Raw genomic sequence first — 13,637 nt, 5'->3', positions numbered from 1 at the left:
TCTAACTGCTTTTGTTTCTCTTCCACACCCGTTTTTCCTTGTAGGGAAATTAACTGCTTACGATTGCAGATTCTTTGAACACTCCATATCACTTGGAAAGAGTTCACATGAGGCAATCCACTGAAAGGATTTGAACTCCAGCATAATCTAAGATTAATCAAAATATACGATCCTGTTCTAACCGAAGATTAGTAAATCCGCCCCGAATGCAATAATTTCATTTTATAAATTTCATTTTCCAATTATATCGCGCGATTGGCATCTTCTCTGACATGAGTTGGTTAATAGACGCGGCTGTTTGAACAAGCTTCTATGCCCATAGCTCTTGGCTTACAAGGCTGTCACATAAGGGCACATCCATGAGGCTATTCCCGGGTGCGGGAAGAATCTGATGGCGCTAAGGGGCACTAAAATATACGAGGGTGGATAAAGTGGGCCATACGTCATCGAGGATTCCAAGGCAGAATAATTTGTATAGATCTGTTGGTGAATTTAACGTTTTGGAGATTTCATCCAGCCCAAAAAATGAGGCTTAGACACCATGCTAAAATAAACGAAGTTCTCCTACGGCTCAGAATCGAATATAAAAACCAACCCAAGACCATATCGTGAACATGTATCAGCTTCTCAAACCCCATTGACCCATTAATCATGAAGACCCTTCAATTTATTTATACCGTGAGCGGATTGACCCTCGTTGGGGCCCGCACTTTACCCTTGAGAGTTCGAGCAGGCGATGCCACGTCCAAGCTCACGGCCACCGAGTTCGGCAGTGTGTTTGACACCCCGGTGACCATTGGCAATCAAACGTTCCAGATGCTGGTTGACACCGGCAGCAGCGACACCTATGTCATGCGCGATGGCTTCACTTGCATCAGCCCAGATAACAACCAAACGATCCCACAATACAAATGCCTCTATGCCAACCACACATACCATGAATCCAGCACATACCGGGAAATCCCAGGTGAGATATTCGGAATCGAATATGGAGCTGGCCTCGCCAGCGGCGTGATGGCGTACGAAGACGTCACAATCAACGGCATCACCGTGAAGGGCCAGAAAGTGGCTATTGCCAACCAGTCAAACCCCATGGGTGACGGTGTTAACAGCGGCCTGTTGGGTCTCGCATACCCTTCAATCACTTCGGCCCATCCGGCGGACAAGAATGACAACACAACCTTCTTCTACAACCGCCTGCCTTACGATACGCTCCTAGTGAGCGCATTCAAGCAGGGCCTGACGGATCCTTATTTCAGCATTGCCCTGGCCCGAACACCACGGAATGCTTCGGTCGGGTTTGGCGGCTACTTGACAATCGGCGGGCTCCCACCAGTCAACCATAGCTCGCAGTTTACCGTCGCTCCCGTCGAGATCATGGACGTAGTCCCATCGAAGTTCACCTCCAACAAGCGGGCTCGATCCTACTGGGCTACGACCTTCGGCGGTGCATCATACGGCGCCTCCCACAAGCACCTTGAGAGCAACACGACTTCGTTCCAGGGCTTCTTCGACATCGGCAACAGTCTTTCCTTCGTGCCTCAGGAGGTTGCAGATGCGGTGAACTCGCGCTTCTCGCCGCCGGCGATCTATAACCCCGAGCTCAAAGCATACAACGTGAACTGCACAGCAACACCCCCTGAATTTGGCCTCAAGATTGGAAACCAGACCTTTTTCCACGAGCCCGAGGACCTCGTCTATCAGACAGGAGACGGCTGCATCTCTGCCATCGCCAGTTCGCAGAATGTGGCCATCCAGGGGCTGACGATCAACATCATCGGGGCTTCATTCTTGAAAAGCATGCTGTCCGTCTATGATTTTGGGAAGAACGAGATGCGGTTCGCGAAGTTGTACGATGTGTCCAAGCCAAATGGGAATGGAACCTTTTCATCGTCGACGCCGTCATCGTCTGGCGTCCCGTCTGCGTCTGCCTCTCCTTCCTTTTCCACTCCTCCTCTGAGTAGTGACGGCTCATTCGTGCTGCCTAACCGCTGGATCTCTATGCTGATAGCTCTGGGACTAGCCATCTTTGTTTGATTTTAAGGAAGGCCAATGCAAAAGAATGTACGTTAGTCAATAGATCATTGGAGCACTCATGGGAACTGAGAAGAGGGACTTAAAGCCCGTGTCCAAATGTAATATATTTGCTGAGCAGGTATTCTCCAAGTGCATGCGATATGTAGAATGAAATTCATCTCATATTCCCATCTACACACGCGTCACACCCGCTGGTCAAACCGAACAGGAACTTCGCGAACCAGCCTCAAACTCATATCGAACTCCACGCCCTCCCTGAGTGCATTCTCGGCGCGTTCCTTCGCCTCGGCCCAGGAATCCGACAGCTCAGGAGACCCATCAACAAACCCATTAGCCTCATCCTCGCTCGTCAGAAGACGAACAGAATTCTGCTTAAAAACAACAGCCACCACAGCACACAGCTCCGCCAACCCAAAATGCTGCCCCAGACATCCCCTGGCTCCATCCGAGAAAGGCACGAAGGATCCAGCCGGCGGGACCAGAAAGCCCGTCTCATTCTGCTCTCCACCATGCGTCCTCCCGGTGATGTCCGCATGCAACCATCTATAAGGGTCGAACTCCTCGTCCCCGCGCCGCGGCCAGTACCGCGGATGTCGGTGCATGGCACTCGTGTTGACCAAGGCGACCAGTCCCGGTGGCAGTCGGTGTGACTCTCCGCGTACAACGATCGGAATGCCCTGAGAGTCGAGCGGGACGCACTTTGGCAGGACAGGGATGAGGGTGTAGAGGCGCAAGGCTTCGTTGATGACGGCGCCAACGAGACTAGTCATCAGGGGGCGGTGGTGCGTGTCAAAGGACCATTTATCAGCGGGGCTGTTGCCGAAAATGCTATCTAGATCGGACTGCATGGCTCGTTGAATTGATGGGTGACATGCTAGTAGGATGATGATGAAGGTGAGGGTGTTGGCGTTGGCTTCGTGGCCGGCGAACATGAATAAGAACAGGTTGCCGGATATCTGAGGGGCGGAGAGTTCGGCCTTGACGAAGCGCTCTAGATGAGATATTGGTATATTTATCTACCTGGAATAAAAGGGAGATTCATACCAGCGAGATTGTCTTGACCGGTGCCTTTCGAGCCAGTCTCCCGCACCGTCGTCTCTGCGGATATCCGTAGGTCCTGCACATACCTATTAAACTCAGTGTAGGCCGTGCCTGCGAGGCGATGAGTTCGAACAGGCGACCATCCTGCTTTGTTGGCCGGTCAGAAGGGGGGCAAGAGAAAGTGCACTGGGGTCAGGGGTTCCATACGCAGAAGCCACCGTGGGGAGATGAATATCGTCTTATAGTTGTCCAGCAGCGAGTGCATGGCCTGACTATAGCTTAAGATATGCCGATTCGGTCGGTCCTCTTGGAATTGCAGGGCCTTGGCCAGGTCATCCTGGCCTTGGTTGTCAAAGCAAATCTGACTGAGCAGATTCAGCGACAGACGCGCCGTTAGGGTTCTCAGCTGACGATAAGCTGACGGCCGGCACAGGGCCTTTCCCAGCTGCTTTCCACCGGCGACCGAGAGGGTGAACACGCGCTGGATGGTCTGCTGCGTGAAGAACGGCGCGGCGATGCGACGGTAGAACCGCGACTCGGGTCCGTCGGTGCCAGCGATGGTCGGGCCGAAGATATTCAGGACGCCCATCAGATGTGCGGGTTTGCCGAAGCGCTGGTCATGGAGAAGCTGCGAGGAGACATCTGGGTCGCATGTATAAAGGACGATATCCCCTGGGGAGACGGTGAGGAAGGTATCGGCGCCGACTTTAGCGAAGGGCTCGTAGCCATCGTGCCAGCCGCGCTCAAAACGCAGCAGAGGCAGCCAGTTCTGTGTCCAGGACGTCGGCAGCAGCTGGAAGATAGGAAGCAGAATGGGCTGACTCAGGAGCCACGGGGCTCCCAGACACGAGCAGGGGACTATAACACAGGGCAGCCCAGTGGACCGGGCGCGGGCGAGCTGGGAGAACAAGCTCACCAAGGACCATATCCCGAACGTGATCGGCAGGACTGCGAGGCCCAGGACGAGGGATAGCATTGTCAGACACTCTCGTATCGCGTGGAAGATGGCAGGGGGCGACAGGACGTGGTCTCGTGTCTGGTATCTAATATCTAATTGCCAACATGCGCTTTGCCTGGGCCCTCGGACTATGCATGCATGTCAGACCCACTGCCCCATCGCCTTCACACTCGTTTCCACGCTACCCTTGTGAAGACCGATACAATGTCAATGCGGAGTAAGACTGTATGCACATCGGCACGGAGCAAACACCGCATGTGGAATGGGCTATCTCGCTAGCGTCAATAGATAGCAACCCTAGCATGCACTGCAGTTTAGCTAATAGTATGGGTATGGTCGCGTAATAAGGCCTTTTTAATGCAACAGCGAGTCAGCGATATGCACCCCTCCTCCTCTGTAGACCGGATGTCGATGGCAATCGCTGCATCTTACATGCAGGTGTCGTTCGTCGCTTAGAGGGGGCCAAAATGGACCCTGGAATGACTGTTTGTAGGATTTCTTATAGGCTATGCAGAACCTCCCTGTCAGTGGTATGGCCTGATCACCCGGCAAGGACCTCTTGAGTCATTGCCAGTATGAGCAACATACAGGAGTCATCCGGGCCTTCGCTGGTGACCACGTCGTTACTGGTCGTCGCTATAGTATTTCCAATCCTAGGCAGCATAGCTGTGGCTCTGCGGCTGTATTCCAGCCTCTCAAAACACAGACGGCTGTTCGCCGACGACTACGTCGCCCTACTGGCTGTGATAGCAGCATGGGGCATTTCGATCGACATGTATGTCGCCGCGGCACTGGCAGGCGTTAATACGGCCACTACTGACCCTCTCTCTGCGACGGTCGTCTTTTTACGGGTACGTTTGCCTTAGACTTTTTATCTTCTGTATGGAGCAATCGTTAACGACGGAGCAGGCCCTCTGGATCGAGGGGTTTCCACTCATCAGCAGCTTAGTCTTGGTGAAGACGTCCCTGCTGATGTTCTACGCACGAATCTTCGTCACGCCGTCTTTCCGCCTGGCCGTGTGGATCTACATCTCCATCTTGGTTGCATGGGGCATTGCAATATTTGTGGTAAATCATCCCATGGTCTCTGAACAAACGATGCAGACCCATCTCACCTCAACCGCAGGCCCAACTCCTAACCGCCGACCCGATCACCGCGGCCTGGAATCCCATGGCAAAAGACCCCCTGCGGTACGACTACAACACGTACTCCATCGCATTCGCGGCAATGAGCATGGTGTTCGACATTATCGTGCTCTGCTTCCCCATCCCGGTGATCTACAAGCTGCAGATGTCAGGGGTGCAGAAGCTCCAAGTGCTTGGTATATTCTGGCTTGGGATCTTGTACGACTTTCTCCGCTTCCCAGGATAGTAACAATGCTAACTCGCCCCGACCCAGCTGCTGCGTCTCCTCCGCCATCCGCTTCTACTACATCTACAGCGACATCCGCAAGTCCGTCGCCAACACCGGCCCGGACCGCTACACGGCCAGCACAACAGCCACGACGTGGGCAATCATCGAGCCGAACATGAGCATCGTCGCCGCCTGCCTGCCGACATACGCCAACCTCTTCGGCCTAGGGCAAGGTCTCCGATCCGTGATTCGCAGCGTGCGTAGTTTCCTGTCCACGCGCGGCGCAGGCGGCGGAAGTAGCGGCGGAAACACGTCGCTGGGATCGATAGCGAAGGGAAACTCGGTGATCGTGCAGAGCTCGGCGACAGGCGAGCCGCATTCGCCGAAGAGGCCGAGTAGTCGACAGTTTAAGTTGCTGGGGGTGGGCAAGGGAGACGGGGACGTTGAGTTGGGGGAGCGCGTCAGTTCGGATCATATTCCTTTGACGGCGAATGCGCAGCAGATGAATATTTCGGTCACGAAGACTTTTGAGAGTAGGGGGTCTCCGGCTAGGGGGGAGGGAGAGCGTAGATGGTGATTTGCTAGAGGATTGGTTCATTGTGGTAATTCATAATCCGTGTTGGGTGGGCTTGGGTAATTGTTTATGTATATTGTGTTCAGAAATAGTAATCCTTATCTTAATACTGCATTCCTCCTTGCTCATATATTGTAAGGGATTTAACGGGGCGAAGCTACTTCAAAAGAGATGACAGGTGCAATGAACTAGGTCCTCATAAAACGCTCGCTTGTAGAAGAGTGGATCATGAGGATCATAGACCAGGATAGTCCGATATCCCTACCTACAAACTCTTCACCTCCTTATCCTGCAACACCGCCACAACCCTCTTGACCGACTCCCTCGCCATCATGGCGTCCTGCCAGCGAGAGAAATTCGGAAACTCAGCCGGGTTCCAGGCATGTTCTCCCGTGCGACTGCTCATGAAGAACGGCAGCTGCAGGTTCCACATAACGAACGCCAGATCGGCATACGTGCACTTGTCGCCGACGAGCCAGTCGCGGCCGGCGAGCACGCCGTCCAGCACGCCCGCAATGCGCTTCACCTCGTTGCCGTAGCGCACCTTGGCGGACTCGGGGCTCTCGCCGTAGAACTTCTCGTGGAAGATGTTGAACCTGTCGGGGTTTGGATCAGCCACGGCGCCAGGGGGAGGGGCTGGGACGGTGTCTGTTTCACTGGATGGAAAAATTCCCCCGAGCGGGAGGGGTAGAGGGGAGGCTTACCAGGCGGACTGGCCGAAATAGGGGCCCTGGCCAGAGGCCTGGAAGAACGACCATTGCAGCAGGTGGTGGCTTTCGGGGGCGGCGGCATAGGAGATCTTGTGATCCGTGTCGTAGGTAGTGATGAGATACTGCATGTGAGGTTAGCGTATGGGGCGAGAGACCGGAGCGAAGCAGTACAGTCCATGTGCACAGGCACCACACTAGTTGGAACGTACCTGGACGATGGCACCGGACTCCCAGAGAGTGAGGTTCTGATTAGGATCATAGATTGCTAAAGGGGGCCATGATTAGTTAGTGAGACTCCACCGGCGAGCCACGAATCTAGGCACACGGACCAGGAACTTTGCCATTGGGGTTGACATCCGTATACGGCTTCTGCTTGAGGGCGTCGAGCTCGACAAACTCCGTCTCATAGGGGAGGCCCAGCTCCTCCAGGATGACGAGCACCTTGGAGGGATTGGGGACCTGGTCTGGCGAATGATATACCGGTCAGTTGCCGAGCATGTTCACTAATCCGAGGCGCCTTACTTCTCCAGTACAGCTTGATTGGCTTGAGAGACATGATTGAGTACTCTGTTGGGGTTCCTTTTGGTGGACACAATCTTACTCGGACACGTCGACTTGATATAGTGAGTCGACGCGAGGGCAAGCAGGCCTTTGCATGGGATCCCCTCACGGCGTTTTCTGGAATCCACCATCAACATGGGGTAAGTAGTGCGTCCGCAGTACTCCGTAGAGTCGTTAGACCTCACAACACCGAGTAGCCTGTCTTAGGGCTTACAGCCAGCTGTTGGTTTCTTTGTCTGGTTACACGTAGCGAGTCGAGCAGGATGAGGATCCATGTTAGCGTATCCACTGCGTTACATCGTCCCTGCGCCGCGTCTAATGATTGCTAATCGATCCTTGTCCCCGCTGCCCAACCGGACCACTGCCATCGCTATTAATAACTGCGTGTGGATTGATCATATCGGCGAATGGGTCCATACATACATTACATACGGAGTGACGGATACGATACTGGTATGGTGTTTTGTATTCGGTGTTACCGTACCATACGTACATACGGTAATCGTCTGTGTTGTCCTCAATAGAATCCGGAGAAGCGAAATGACATTCTAATAGCACAAAACATGACATCCTAAGTCTGCTTACTAGCAATGTCCCGCGCTACATAGATCTGCCCAAACAGGTCCGTCACGTCTACAAACGCCTTGATGCGGCGCCCAGTCGACTTGTCCACCTCTGTAGAAAGACGCCCCAAGTACAGCTCCATGCACTCCTTCTCGCACGTCGCAATGTCCAGAAGAGCGTGCTTGCGACTGTCCCGGTCTCCCTCCACAGCCTTTCCGTTCTTGAACTCCTCAAAGTCAAGACTTTTCAGGTTCCCCTCCTCCGCATCCCGCCGCGAGGATCCGTAGTCATTATACTGTCTGCACAGCGTAGCGAGATGCACCACCATAGCTCGGGCGAAATACCGCGCCTTCGCCGAAACAAGACAGTACGATTTATTCTGACTGACTAGGCAGCAAAAGAACGCAAATGAATACGGACAGCTGGTGTCGTTGGCGCCCGTCGTGCGCACCCAGTCGAAGTACGGCACGCGCGACACGTTCCCGTCCCTGAGCTGCTGATTATCAGCATTGTGCGCAATCTGCGCCAGTAGGTACTTGTACAGCTCGTCTGCGACTTGATGCTGTGCGAGTTCCGGAGTTGCCGTCACACAGGGATGTCGTCGCACGTGGTGGATGTATTTGCGGATCACGGCCGCGGCGTCTTTGGGTGATGAGACTGGAGACTCGTTCCCGGAGTCTGAGGGTACTGGGGTCGGTTGCAAGGCGGGTTCCTCGTTGGGCGATTCGCTCTCTAGGCAAATCGGCTGGTCAAAGCACTCAGACCGGAGGGTGGACTTGAGCTGGGAGACCTGGCGGTCCGACAACTGCGCAACAGCCGTCTCCATGTACTCGTCGGCTTGGTAGTTAAGCATCGAAATGACCATCATATCCCACATGATGGTGCCTGCCAGGGGGAACTCCGTCGCCGCGTTGACGCAGCACCATGCTGCCGGGATGTACTCGATGTACTTGTCCTCTGTCATGCGCATTTCGTCTCGTGGGAAGATATCCAGTCGCACGGTCTTTAGTAGGCGCGAGTATAGCTTCGCCTCCATGACAGCCAGCAGCATGGTTTTGGTCCCCGTCTTCTGGAACAGCGGCAGGCGGCCGAAGAAGGTGGCCATCATCTTCAACTTCTTGTCTTCGGCGGAGAATATCGCGGCGACTTCGGGCGTCCACGGCCACTCGCTAACGGGGGCCTTCATCGCTGCCAGGCAGTATGTCTCGCTGAGGATAGGGAGCTTGTAAGTCACCTTCTCTACCCAGATGTAGTCGCCGTCTGTCCACTTGTCGGCATGCGTGGAGAGGTAGTCTTGGCCCTGGTTTAAACTCGCGTGGGCTATTTCGCGAACAGAATCGGGCCACGGGAGCTCCAAGATATAGGAAAGGAGAAGCACGCAGTAGGCCGTTCTCTCGGGTGAGCCAGCCCAGGAACCGTTTTCTGACTGACGGCTCAGACACCGCGATAGCAACTGGCAGAGAGCTATGGGAAGCCGCAGCGTGACAAGCTCGTGGGGCAGATCGCGCAGCTGTCCTTGGGTCCAGAGTTTGACCAGCTGGGTCAGCGCACAGGTCAAGAGCATCTCGCTGTACTCCGGGGCTAGGTTCCATTTATCGAGCAGCTGGCCGTTGTTCCACCCCGCGAGGATAAACCGCACGGCCTTTTTGATCTGGGTGGTGTAGACCCCCGGGTCTGACGTTCGTAGCAGGGCGAGTAGAATGTTGGCGTTGGCACTGAAGCTGGGGTTGCGCTCGAGTCGATATGTTTGAAAATGGTCCGGTGCCTCAAAGTGCTTCACGAGGGCAGAAGGACTCAATTGACTACCTAGGTATGTGGACGCGAGAAAGGTTCTGGCTGTATCGTCTGCGTCGGCCAGGAATCCCGGCGCGAAGCCGAGCAGTCCATTCTGCTTCTCAAACAACTGTTGGAGATACTGCCCAATGGTCTGGAGCGCGGTATTTGCAAAATTATCTACCGCAAAGCCGCTCGCGAGGAGCGTTGAAATCGTCCACGAGGTCTCAAAGACCGGTGTTGGAAACCCGCTAGGCACACCTCCGCACGAGCCATAGCTCCGGATCACATTGCGAAGGTACTTCTCGGCGGCATCATCCCAGTGCGTGCTCTGGATGAGATATGCTGCCGTTGAGGCCGGTGAGCCTAACATGCCGCCGTATGCAGTGCAGTGGTGGGCCAGCTGATCGAAGTCCACCTTGCCAATCAGTCCTTCTAGCGAGTGAAGAAGAGTTGTTTGATGCTTTCCAGTCACCATCTCAGGGACGAATTTTGCCAGCTTTTGCTGATGCAGCTGCATGAGGATGCCCTTGCCCGGAAACTGCACCTCGATGCCCTGTTGTGCTAGTTGAGAGAGCAAACTCGGCACGAGAACCTCGAACCCCACATGTACGGTAGCCTCAACATCCCATTCATTCAGTGCGGAGGACAAAGAGTCAATTCCCTTCGAGATTCGGTGTTCATAGACGATGGGCTCGTAGGAATCCGGACCTTCGTTCCTTGTTTGGGATTGATGGACCAGTAGAGACAAAACACCCGCTAGGGTATTGAGGATCCCATCAACAGGGGAGGAGTAGGCTCCCCAAGATCCGTCCTCGCGTTGTTGGTGAAGTACGAAGTTGAATGACTCGGGAAATGCCCATTGATGAGATCCTGCTGCATCGGCCTTAGTGACCATAGACAGCCAGGCCGTGTCATAAAGGGATATGCTAAAGTCTCCAAAGCCGTTCTCCGCCTGACAACCCGCGGCAATCTTGTCCACGACCTCCTTTGCTCGTTGGCTGAGGTCAGGAGAGCCCAAGTCCAACTTTCGTCGCTTTTCTGGAATCATTTTCCCGAGCACTATGAGTGTAATGACTTGCAAACAGTTGATCAGGCTCGTTGTGGCCCGCGCTCGGACAGAGCATTGAAGAACTTTTGTAGGCCATCTGTCACCAGAGGCTAATCGATACTAACAACTTAGTCTATTGTGGCGACTGCTGCCATTCCGATAGACCTCATAACAGAGTTAGTCGTACGCCTCCCGACAGTCTTCCGTGATACGAGTGCTTACGGCGGGAAGTATATCCAACGGCTTCATCACGCTCCGATTCGCTTTAAGGACCCCACTCAATGGCAACATCAATATACGCAGTAGACCTTGGGCGGGGAGTCTCCTTCCCGATGAGGGGCCAGATTTTCGCTTAATATCTTTCTAATCATGGCTTGCTTTAGACTGCCTTATCGCAGTGTGGCGCGGTCAATATCCCACCTATTGCATCGCAATTCTGGCTCCACATGTCGCTTCAGTATCTGTCCACCGTTGAAGACCGTCCATGACAACGACTAGCCTTGACACACAAGATGCGGACTGTGAGAGGTGGACTGCAGATATGCAAAGTACCCCGCTCCCAGTCATCCTTGAGTAGTATTCACGTCCATCTGATCCAATGCACTTGGACATACTCCGCCTGCGGGAGTCCGGCCTGCATCCGACAGCACTGAATAGCGCCTCGACCTGTCTCGCGACTGGCATTCATACGTGACCGCTGGCATCATGCGCTAGCTGCTTATTGCTTGTGTGATCGAGCTGATAAATGATTACCTGCGAGAGCTCCCTCTTTCGTGGTGACCATCTTCCCTTCCCAAGAGCGCAAAGCCGATTCAACATGGCCAATACTACACATCCAGCGTTACCCTTTGAGGGATTCTATTCCAAGATCCCTGAAACTCCGATTCCATGGCTCTACAGTGCCCCGGCGCTCCTGGCTGGCTGGTACTTCCTATCTTTCGCATGGAGCGCAATCTTCGGCTACAAAGTCCCTGTCTTCGGCGTCAAAACACCCTGGGAGCCGACTATGGTGTCCAACTTCCGGTTCTTTATGCGCGCAGGAGACGTTCTAAACGAGGGGTATAACGCAGTATGTACCGTGGCCTGGCTAACGAGGAAAGGCTGACAAGTGCAGTGCAAAGGGAAAATCTTCCAATTCCGACGAGCCGATACGGACATGCTCGTCTTGCCTCCCAAGTATGTCGACGACATCAGGAAACTGCCAAACCATGTAGCCAGTCCGACAGTCGCCCATGTGCACAATCTCATGGGCTCGTCCACCAACATGCACATCATCCTTCGCAGCAACCTACACTTCCGAACCCTCCAGCTGAAACTGACCCCGAACCTGAACTCCTTGACGGCGCCCATGCAGGATGAGGTCAACTATGCGGTGGAAAAGGAGCTCACCACGTCTGAAGGTCTGCACCTCCGTCCTTAGCCTGACGAAGACTGACGGAAACAGACGAATGGGTTACCGTCAAGCCCTATCACACCATTCTGGACTTTGTAGCTCGCGTCAGCGCACGCATCTTCCTCGGCCTGCCCCTGTGCCGGAACCCCAAGTGGCTTGAGGTCTCTACGCAATTCACAGAAAACGGTATGACCCTAGACATCCCACATCGACTTCTCGATTCTAACGACACCAGTCTTCGTGTCGCTTGTCTTCCTGAGACTGTTTCCCATCTGGACCCACAAGCTCCTTAGCTGGTTCATGCCCTCATCATACCGAGGAAACGCCTACGTCCGGAGAGCCAAGAAGCTGCTTGTGCCTGAGATCCTGCAGCGCAGAGAGCAACAACGCAACGGCATCGAGACGCCCGAGGGCAAGCAGAATCTCCTCTCCTGGATGATGGAGATCGCGACGAAAGAAGAAAGCGACCCCGCCTCTCTCGCCCATCTCGAGGTTGTCCTCTCGCTCGCCTCCATCCACACCTCCCAGATGAACGCCGTCCACGTCCTCTACGACCTCCTCGCCCACCCCGAATACTTGGACCTCATCCGTGACGAAATCAAACGCGTCGTCGCAGAGGACGGCCCCTGGATGCAGTGGCAGAAGCCGGCGTTCTCCAAACTCCGCAAGCTGGACTCCTTCATGCGCGAGTCGCAGCGCTTCAACCCGCCCACCCTCCTATCCATGCACCGAGTGCTCCTCCAAGACGCGCACCTCTTCGACGGCACGCTCCTCCCCAAAGGCGCACACATCAGCATGGCGGTCAATGACATCCAAAACGACCCCGACGTCACGCCGGAGCCGGAGAAGTTCGACGGCTTCCGGTACTACCGGCTACGGGAGCGCGAGGGCGAGGGCCATCTGCACCAGTTCTCGACGACGCAGGAGCGCATTCTGAACTTCGGGCATGGCCAGAATGCCTGCCCCGGTCGGTTCTTTGCCAGTCTGGAGATCAAAATCATTCTGGTGCGGCTGCTCATGGACTACGAGTTTAAGTTCAAGCATGGGAATAAGCGCCCGGAGAATCTGCGTGCGCATGAGTTCATTTTCCCGAATCCTGACGCGGAGATCCTGATGAGGCGGAGGCCGGTAGCGGAGCGTTTGCAGATGTAAGCGGTTTTTGCTGAGGATAGTGGAAAATGTGGTAGACAGATAGGACCAATGGGGTATTGGATAAGTCAGAGAAAGGGGCATTTACAGTGGTCAATTTCCCGTAGTTGTGGACACCATTAGCTCAGAATCATGTTTTAGTTGTACCATTGAACAGACATCTATGGAAGCAGTTTTGGTAACCCCTGTGTCAGTAAATTGCTAAATCCCCTGATCTGCGGTTTCCTCGGAATTCCCACATGTAGTCACCCGAGTGCGATACCTGTCGCCAATGGCGGCAACCCCGATTCACACGTTGCATTAGATTGTCTAGCGCAATGGACCTTGGAGTAACAGGGTATGGTATACCCCAAGTCCCTACTCCTCGCGTGATAGAGCTCTTTCCAGCCCAGCTACTGCAACCCCTCAGATGTCGTTGATTGCTAAAGTATTACAAACCATTGATTAGTATTTGCGACATCAGGTTACTTCG

At 54.3% G+C, this 13,637-nt stretch overlaps 6 protein-coding genes across 6 annotated transcripts; 3 read left to right on the top strand and 3 right to left on the bottom strand.

Moving 5' to 3' along the window:
* Positions 1–651: 651 nt before the first annotated feature.
* On the top strand, positions 652–2,183 carry P170DRAFT_446408 (pepsin-like aspartic protease; the record flags this gene model as incomplete). The annotated part of the gene is made up of 3 exons (XM_024850788.1): positions 652–678; positions 751–1,850; positions 2,156–2,183. The coding sequence occupies 3 exons, from the start codon at positions 652–654 to the stop codon at positions 2,181–2,183; spliced, it is 1,155 nt and encodes a 384-aa protein (XP_024706608.1).
* On the bottom strand, positions 2,156–4,487 carry P170DRAFT_382717 (cytochrome P450). Its single transcript, XM_024845613.1, has 3 exons — positions 3,286–4,487; positions 3,082–3,225; positions 2,156–3,028 (listed from the first exon to the last, which is right to left on the bottom strand). Exons 1-3 carry the CDS (start codon positions 4,052–4,054, stop codon positions 2,220–2,222), a joined length of 1,722 nt encoding a protein of 573 aa, XP_024706607.1. The 5' UTR covers positions 4,055–4,487; the 3' UTR covers positions 2,156–2,219.
* A 124-nt stretch (positions 4,488–4,611) lies between these two features.
* P170DRAFT_407100 (uncharacterized protein) lies at positions 4,612–6,046 on the top strand (the record flags this gene model as incomplete). Its single annotated transcript, XM_024846669.1, has 4 exons — positions 4,612–4,887; positions 4,946–5,104; positions 5,163–5,380; positions 5,436–6,046. The coding sequence occupies 4 exons, from the start codon at positions 4,612–4,614 to the stop codon at positions 5,965–5,967; spliced, it is 1,185 nt and encodes a 394-aa protein (XP_024706606.1). The 3' UTR covers positions 5,968–6,046.
* Positions 6,031–7,393, bottom strand: P170DRAFT_436353 (glutathione S-transferase family protein). Its single transcript, XM_024849138.1, has 5 exons — positions 7,197–7,393; positions 7,004–7,138; positions 6,884–6,939; positions 6,669–6,796; positions 6,031–6,560 (listed from the first exon to the last, which is right to left on the bottom strand). Exons 1-5 carry the CDS (start codon positions 7,228–7,230, stop codon positions 6,230–6,232), a joined length of 684 nt encoding a protein of 227 aa, XP_024706605.1. The 5' UTR covers positions 7,231–7,393; the 3' UTR covers positions 6,031–6,229.
* A 413-nt stretch (positions 7,394–7,806) lies between these two features.
* Positions 7,807–10,623, bottom strand: P170DRAFT_493594 (Ent-kaurene synthase; the record flags this gene model as incomplete). Its single annotated transcript, XM_024854048.1, has 1 exon — positions 7,807–10,623. The coding sequence occupies one exon, from the start codon at positions 10,621–10,623 to the stop codon at positions 7,807–7,809; it is 2,817 nt and encodes a 938-aa protein (XP_024706604.1).
* Positions 10,624–11,440: 817 nt separating this feature from the next.
* Positions 11,441–13,168, top strand: P170DRAFT_446404 (cytochrome P450; the record flags this gene model as incomplete). The annotated part of the gene is made up of 4 exons (XM_024850787.1): positions 11,441–11,692; positions 11,738–12,023; positions 12,068–12,202; positions 12,252–13,168. 4 exons carry the CDS (start codon positions 11,441–11,443, stop codon positions 13,166–13,168), a joined length of 1,590 nt encoding a protein of 529 aa, XP_024706603.1.
* Positions 13,169–13,637: the final 469 nt, after the last annotated feature.

Source organism: Aspergillus steynii (assembly GCF_002849105.1).
Source record: "Aspergillus steynii IBT 23096 chromosome Unknown P170scaffold_3, whole genome shotgun sequence".
Classification (NCBI taxonomy): domain Eukaryota; kingdom Fungi; phylum Ascomycota; class Eurotiomycetes; order Eurotiales; family Aspergillaceae; genus Aspergillus; species Aspergillus steynii.
The sequence above is the reverse complement of the archived record's forward strand: the minus strand, read 5'-3'. Positions and strand labels throughout refer to the sequence as shown.

Excerpts from the sequence above, each read along its gene's own strand:
- P170DRAFT_436353 (XM_024849138.1), bottom strand. The coding sequence starts at position 7,230 with ATGTCTCTCAAGCCAATCAAGCTGTACTGGAGAA. Across the intron at positions 7,139-7,196 it reads AATCAAGCTGTACTGGAGAA|ACCAGGTCCCCAATCCCTCC; the intron begins GTAAGGCGCCTC and ends ATCATTCGCCAG. Across the intron at positions 6,940-7,003 it reads CCCCAATGGCAAAGTTCCTG|CAATCTATGATCCTAATCAG; the intron begins GTCCGTGTGCCT and ends GGCCCCCTTTAG.
- P170DRAFT_382717 (XM_024845613.1), bottom strand. The coding sequence starts at position 4,054 with ATGCTATCCCTCGTCCTGGGCCTCGCAGTCCTGCCGATCACGTTCGGG. Across the intron at positions 3,226-3,285 it reads CTCCCCACGGTGGCTTCTGC|CAGGATGGTCGCCTGTTCGA; the intron begins GTATGGAACCCC and ends CGGCCAACAAAG. Across the intron at positions 3,029-3,081 it reads CGGTCAAGACAATCTCGCTG|AGCGCTTCGTCAAGGCCGAA; the intron begins GTATGAATCTCC and ends TATCTCATCTAG.